Source organism: Somniosus microcephalus, chromosome 1, assembly GCF_052327205.1.
Source record: "Somniosus microcephalus isolate GS21.2 chromosome 1, FLI_Smic_1.0, whole genome shotgun sequence".
Taxonomy (NCBI): Eukaryota; Metazoa; Chordata; class Chondrichthyes; order Squaliformes; family Somniosidae; genus Somniosus; species Somniosus microcephalus.
Window position 1 is genome coordinate 431,181,290 of NC_140987.1, and position 7,807 is coordinate 431,189,096.

At 44.9% G+C, this 7,807-nt stretch overlaps 1 protein-coding gene across 3 annotated transcripts in view; it reads left to right on the top strand.

Moving 5' to 3' along the window:
* LOC147125289 (insulin receptor substrate 2-A-like) overlaps nt 1-7,807 on the top strand; it is a 65,317-nt gene that overhangs the window by 6,860 nt on the left and 50,650 nt on the right. The window contains exon 2 of one of the 3 annotated variants that reach the window (XM_086000671.1): nt 1,300-1,523. The exons of 1 other annotated variant lie outside the window; for it this stretch is intronic. In XM_086000671.1, the coding sequence (XP_085856797.1) occupies nt 1,300-1,415 (116 nt within the window). In that variant the 3' untranslated portion in view covers nt 1,416-1,523. Of the gene's footprint in view, nt 1-1,295; nt 1,524-7,807 lie in introns of those variants that run through there. One more of the 3 variants, XM_086000690.1, reaches the window with a different exon arrangement.

The window sequence follows — 7,807 nt, forward strand, 5'->3', positions numbered from 1 at the left end:
GGGATGACAAAGAGCTGGGTTTTAAGGAACGTCTTAAAGGAAGAGAAGGAGATGGAGAGGTTTGCAGAGAGAATTCCTGCACGTGGAGCCCAGGTGAAACTTATAAAATTCTGACAGGACTGGACAGACTAGATGCAGGAAGGGTGTTCCCGATCGTCGGGGAGTCCAGAACCAGGGGTCACAGTCTAAGGATAAGGGGTAAGCCATTTAGGACTGAGATGAGGAGGAATTTCTTCACCCAGAGAGTGGTGAACCTGTGGAATTCTCTACCACAGAAGGCAGTAGAGGCCAATTCATTAAATATATTCAAGAAGGAGTTGGATATATTTCTTAAGGCTAAAGGGATATGTGGAGAAAGCAGGGACAGGGTACTGAATTTGGATGATCAGCCATGATCTCATTGAATGGCGGAGCAGGCTCGAGGGGCCGAATGGCCTACTCCTGCTCCTATCTTCTATGTTTCTATGTGGCTGAAGGTACACCTGCCAATGGTAGTTCTGGGGGGTGGGGGGACAGAAGGAGGTGACTGATGTACAGGAAGAAGAGTGCCGAGAGGATTATAGAGGTGACGGGATGGGGGAAGGCAAGGCTATGAAGAGATTTAAGGAAGAGAACTTTAAATTGGAGATGTTGGGGGACAGGAGCCAATATAGGTCTGCTAGGACAGGTCATGGTAAAGCAGGACTTGGTGCAGAATAGGATATGGGGAGCAGAATTTTGGATGAATTAAGGTTTACTGAATGTGGTCTATGGGAGGTTGAAGTTCATGAAAAACTTCAATTTAGGACATATAACTTTCAATAGTTAGAAAAACTTTTTTTTGCTCTTCATGAAGAATGTCTCAGCAATGATACTAAAATTTATACATTAACTTTGCACAGATTTACAATTAATACTGTTACTTATTAATCTTTAAGATAAAAGCTTTATTGATTCTAAAACTAGTGATCATTAAAATAATGATTTAACCAATTTCTTTCCTTTGATAAATTCCTGGATCTTTTTGAGTGGTGGATCAGTTAAAAACTGATTTTCTCTCTTCCAAATCTGAGATGAGGGAAAAACCCATAAATTTCCCATTGTTTTCTTACCAAAAATCAAGTTCCGAGATATGTGCACTAAGCATTCATGACGTGTTGCATTTGCCGTACTGACATCACAGATGTGCACATAATCTGATTTTTGGAAAAGAAATGAAGGCTGTGCAAATTGGATTCTTAAGTGGTCTGGATCATCTTTATGTGCTGTTGTGACTAACTTTCATACTGCAGCATCTATCAGTCTTCCCTTCCTAGTTAGGTATGGAGCAAGGACAACAATGTACTAACACAAGTTACTATACTGATGGTTCCCTGAACACTGAGGACGTCAATCAAAGGCTGACCAAGTCTCTCAACAAGGCACATTGTTACTAAAAACAAGATTGCAACTGTTCATGTATAATTGCCAACAATCTTTATTATTCCACCATGATAGTGGTATGTGGTTAAAGCCACAACAATAAACATAGTTTTTTCAATTTTGCTTTGCTGTCTATGAACTGTGTAAGTAGTTGTAGATTGTGCTTTAGCTTGGTTGTGATCTTCTTTTGTTCTCTGATTCATCCCAATGTACGCTCTCCCTGAATTGGTTACTTGTATTGTGTGCGTGCTGCTCATTTTTCTTCTTTCAATTTTTTGAAGTCTGGTGATTTAGAAAGGTCTTCTCCACTCTGCTTCTTTATTGGTGAATATAAGAATTATCCACCAATAAGAGCACTGCTGAGAAGACCTTTCCAAACCTCCAGACCCACCAAGTTTAAAATAGGAAAAAAGGTGATGCATAAATCGTAAGTACAAATGAGTCCCTGGGGCTTTGCTGACAGGATAGCTAGGATTTGCAGGCTGCATATTGACTATGTGCTGTAGTCTGGACAGCTCCTAACTAAATAAAACTACCAGATCACCTTTGGCATTGCTTGCAGATAGCCCTGGGGTCTGTGATGTTTAGGTGCTAATATGCCGCATCCTTTTTAAGGCCACTGATCAAGTGGTCCAGTGAGAAAGTGGTTTAAATAGATAAATGCGGCCTAACTGTAGGTGATTGCAAACCAAGGTTATTAATGGGGCAGTTAGTTCTTTGCAAATTTTAGTTTCCAGGTAAATGATGATTTTTTTTTGTCTTGCATTTGTAGCAAAGTGACCATCTAGAATGTGGACATGTGATTGACTCAAGACTTGAGATAGATAGATGCATTTTGGTATAGATGAGACACTAGTATTTGAAGAAAGAGCTGCAGCATATCACCAGTTATTGGATTCCACATTAAAAAATAAATTTGAACCTAGAGGAATAAACCTATGTCCTGCATAAGTTAGTATGTGGCTCTGCTGTTTTTTACCTGCAAGGTGCTACTCTCTTCCTCCCCCCCCAGCCCACCCCATTAGCAAGTAGAATTTCCTAACCCTCCTCTGGCAACCATTAGTCACATCACTGAAAATGGATACCCTGCACTATCTCTGATCTGATGGGGAACTAGTCCAATTGTATTTTTGACATTGGGTAACCACTTGCCTTATAGTCAATATATGGGGAATTCTTAATCGATTGTCCACATAGTTCACAAAAAGTTTATCGGTTTATAACTTCTGAATTGTATTCAAAGCTGTCTACTTTGAGCTGACTTAAACTATGTACTGTATACAGTATATCTCTTGCTCACATCAAACTTGCTATGTTGCAAACTTTCAACCCACTGAATTACCTAAATTATTAGTTTGCAGTTAAAAAAAAAAAATTGGACGAGTTGGGGTTATTTGAAGTAAAGTAAATGTTGGTTTTAATTTTATGGCCATCATTAATCCATGGAAGTACTAAAAAGTTGCACCAGGGAATCTTTAGGAAAATACATTAAAAGATATGTACATTGCACTAGTGGTCATTATGTAGTCTCAAAAATTAAAACTAACCAAGTTAGGCACGTCTAGTTGGTTAATGGAAAGTCGAAACTCCAATGGACACTACAGAAAGGATTCAAGCTATTCCACAACATCCTGCCAAAATAATATAAAGCGGGGATGTTGCAGTACTGATGATCTGGCACCATATACCATTTGTACATTTTAGTTGATGGCATGCTACAGATATTACTACAGCACCAACTTTTTCTTTACTTTGATTCCTGAAAATTGAATACTGAATTGTTTTTAGTCCACCTATTTAGGATTTTAAGAGAACATTTTCCTCCTCATTTCCCCATTGTCTTTCATACAGTTCTATGACCACCAACCATTATCTTGCCCAAGTGCCTGATCTTGCTGTGTGAGCCCAGGCAGTGAGTGTTAGCAAGCTATTTGACCATGGGCAGCATCACAGTCGAGCCCAGTACTATTCTTGCCCAATATCCATACACAAACCTGTTTCAGCTGGACTGAGAATCCTAGCTGACTTTATCTCTTGTCTTCCCTCCCCCAACAATGCTGAGATTAGCACCTTTCAGATTAAATCACCTACCTCAGCATAGATTGGAAATCAAATATCAGATTTTACTAATTTGTATGACCATTTTACAACAGTATACTTACTAAGTGAGCTGTCTGAGAAGGAAAGTCTTCCATCAGTTTTTAACGAGATCAGCTCTAAAGATATATTTATTGGTTCACCCTGCCACCCATGCTTTATTTTTCTCTTTTCGTACCCTCTACTTTTGAAGATGGAATCTCCTGTTGTGATACAATACCAAAGGCAGCACCCGTACGCTACTTCCCTCAAGCGATCGCTCTCTCTGTTTGAGCCCAGACAGTGAGTGTCAATAAACAATGGGACCATTTGCAGCAATGCTTGATTATGCCCTCTCAGCATCTCCATATATGTCCTTTCAGCAGAGTTCACTTTTAGCAGTCAAAAGCAGGAACTCGGGTCTGTTTTCCTCTTCCCACAAAATCCCCCGCATCCCATTCTGCCTTTAAAGGGGCACTGATCTAAATTGAGACTAAGCACAAGCCAGGAATTGAACCTGGGGCTTCCAGATCTAGTGCATTTATCTACTGAGATGTTGCAAAGATAACTTCCAAATAGGTTGCTCTAAAATTGAAGGATGAAAATTTCAACATTTACTTACTGGTACATCACTGTATAAATAACTAGCTGAAGTGCCCGGCGGTGCCGAGGGTCTTTTGAGGGCATGTTGTTGGAAGAGAGAGAGAGCGACTGGGGGGGGAAGAGAGAGAGCGACTTGGGGGGGGGGGGAAGAGAGAGAGCGACTGGGGGGGGGGAAAGAGAGAGAGCGACTGGGGGGGGGGAAGAGAGAGAGCGACTGGGGGGGGGAAGAGAGAGAGCGACTGGGGGGGGAAGAGAGAGAGCGACTGGGGGGGGAAAGAGAGAGAGCGACTGGGGGGGGAAGAGAGAGAGCGACTGGGGGGGGAAGAGAGAGAGCGACTGGGGGGGGAAGAGAGAGAGCGACTGGGGGGGGAAGAGAGAGCGACTGAGGGGAAGGGGGGAAAGGGGAGGGAGAGGAGAGGGGGAGAGAGGAGGGGGAGAGGAAGGGGAGGGGGGGAGAGGAGGGGGGGAAGGAGAGGGAGGGGGGAAGGAGGGGGAGAGGGAGGAGGGGGGAAGGAGGGGAAGAGGAAGGGGGGGAGGGGAAGGAGGGGGAGAGGAAGGGGGGGGAGAGGGAGGGGAGGGGGAGAGGAAGGGGAGGGGGGAGAGGAAGGGGAGGGGGGGGGAGAAAGGGAGGGGGGAGCCAGCAGACCCTCTCCCCTCTGCCGGCGATGGCTCCGCTGAGCTCCGTGCCGCCCCACGCACTGACATGCCGAGCGCAGCGCCCCGGTCAGCCGAGGCTGGGCCTGAGGCGGCTTGAGACGGCAGATTGCGGCTGGCCGGGCCCGGTTGCCTTGGTAACCCTCTCCGCCTCCCGACCTCCGGGCCTGAGCGGCTTGAGACAGCCGATTGCGGCTGGCCGGGCCCGGTTGCCTAGGTAACTCTCCGCCTCCCGATCTCCGGGACTGGGCCCGAGCGGCTTGAGACGGCCGATTGTGATTGGCCGGGCCCGGTTGCCTTGGTAACCCTCCTCCCCTCTCTGCCTCCCGATCTCCAGGACTGGGCCTGAGCGGCTTGAGACGGCCGATTGCGGCTGGCGAGCCCGGTTGCCGGGGTAACCCTCTCTGCACCCCGAGCCCCGCCCCGCTCCCCCTTCCCTCCTGAGCCCCGCAAACCTGCTCGCTTCCCTCTGGCCGCGCTGTGTGTGGAGGTGCGCGTGCGCCGTGCAGCGCGAGGAGCTTGCAGTGAGCCCAGCCAGCCTTTACCAAGATGGCTGGCCGCTGGTTCGGAATCGGGCCCAGCCGGGGGGGGGGGGCGGGGGGGTGAGGGGTGGGAGGAGCTTGCCACAAAACAATTGCCTAGGGTCCAGCATGGCTGGCAACAGACGCCTAGGCTTCGAGGCCTACCTGCAAAAACGGGGAAAGGTAGGAAAATTAATGAGATTAGATAAAAGATTTAGAAAGTAATTAACTTTTTAAAAAAAACAATATGTGTTTTAAAAGCACCTTTTTCTTTAAAGACGCAGAAAGCGGGAAAAAGAAATGAAAAGTTTGGAATCAAGATGGCGGCGACTCACCTCGGTTCAGAACGATAAGGCCCGCCCACACATGCACCGATTGGTCGCCCGTCAGGTCACCGAAGCGTAGGATTGGTCAATCGTCCCGTCACTCGACTCTAAGAGGGCTCGCCCGCACGCGCCAGGAACCCGCCACGCAGCGATTGGTCGACCGTTGGGTCGCTCGACCGTACGATTGGTCGACCTCGACGTCACTCAATGCTAATGAGCAGATAATGAGTGGAATTTTGAACGTTTTTTGGATACCGCGGGCACAATTTTTGTCTCACCGAAACATAAATACGCTTACGACTGTTCTGGAATCGTAAGCTTTCTTTTGATGTAACACACGTGTAGGTACGCTCTATAACTTTTGATTGTATAGCCGGACAGAGAGACAGAAAGACAGACAGAGAGACATAATGTTTTATATATATATATAGATAGATAGGGAACAGTATCTAATGTTTGACTGGGAACTTGTGTACAGTATGCATTATATTAAAAGCCCTAAACATAAGGTCATAATTTTAATGTTTCCTGCATCCATCACTAGTTTTCCACTGGTACCAACATCTGGCATTTTGATTTTTTTCATTAAAAAAAAAAATCACTAAACTACTGGTTCAACATGTTTAAATATATTTAGTGAATATTGGAACCTAAATGTATTAATAGTATGGTACTGTTGTATCAGTCTTTTAAAAATAATTTTGCTTGTACCATTCGCAAATAGAGCCAATTCACTTCGACCATAGTGCCAGCATCTTCAAACCGTGCTTTTACCATGTTATTTGGAATAATTTGTATTCTTGTACGCAAGCAAAGTTCTTTAAAGCTGACACGTTGATCGGAATTAAAGAATCCTAACATCAATTTTCCTTTCTCGTCTCACTTGTGAACACTGGGAGGGTTTATATTTAAGTGGGAGTCACTCAGCAGGACACCCATGACTTGTGTGTTGCTGTCCCTTCTTTATGGTTCTTCCTGCCGTCACTAATTTCAGGTCTGTTGTAGACTGCTATTGTAATGTAGACTCCCGCTTTGTGCATGTCTGATTTTTGTGGCTATATATGAGACCGTTAGACTGATCGACTGTGCCATTCACCACTCGCCATGCTCCATTTTGGTTTCATTGACTTCCAAGGAATCTGTAAAGTTTCTACATTACAATAGCAGTCTACAACAGACCTGAAATTAGAGTGACGGCAGAAGAGCCATAAAGAAGGGACAGCAACACACAAGTCATGGGTGTACTTGTGCTTTCTTTAACATGATTTTTTTTGTTGCATTGGGAACATGGCTCAGACACAAGTGGTGGGCGGTGATACGGCGACTTCCCTGACACTGAACGCACAGTTTGACTGTCCAACTGCACAGAATTTTCATAGGAAGAGGAGGAGACTCAATTAAGTGCTTCATGACAAAATTGTGTCTACATGCAAACGTTAGGCAATGAACTCTAGCTGGGTACACCCACTGGCAGGTGGAGACCTTGATAGAGACCCGTGGGATTCATAAAAATGTGGCTCTTGGATGGCGTCATTGTTTGTTGCCGGGGTTGCTTTCAAGGTTGAGCATTTGTGCAGCCTGACTTGTATTTTTCAAATACAATAGCGAAATACTGCGGATGCTGCAAATCTGAAATAACAACAGATTTGTTACATCTCCAGCTTTTTCCAGTTCTGATGAAGGGTCCCAGACCTAAAACGTTAACTCTGTTTCTCTCTCCGCGGAATGCTGCCTGGCCTGCTGAGTGTTTCCAGCATTTTTCTGTTGTTATTTTGTATTTTTCAAAGCTAGGTTCCTTGTAATCACCAAGCATAGTGGGAGAACAGAAATTTACAAGCCTGATAGTAGTCTCAGGTTTCCACTCTTAAGTACCATTTTTTTAATGGAGTATGAGACAATTCCAAATATTTGAATTAATAGAGCATTTTCACTAGTTCTATTAATTCTGATGGTGAGATAAGTCTGCCGCCTTAATCACATTTTCTTGCTTTCTGTCACTAGACAGCAAGAAGAATGAACAGCATTACGTCCAGTCTGTGGCACATCTCATTATCAAACAGCCATGAATGGATGCCCGGAACTACACATTAGCAGGTCTGCTGAGAGCGTAGGGAAGGTAGATTCCAATTACATAAAAATTACAACATGAAAGCATGCCGTTTAGTCCAACAGTCCATCGTTGGTTGTTTATTCTCCATAAAAGTAGTGGTCCCCATCTCCGTTTCC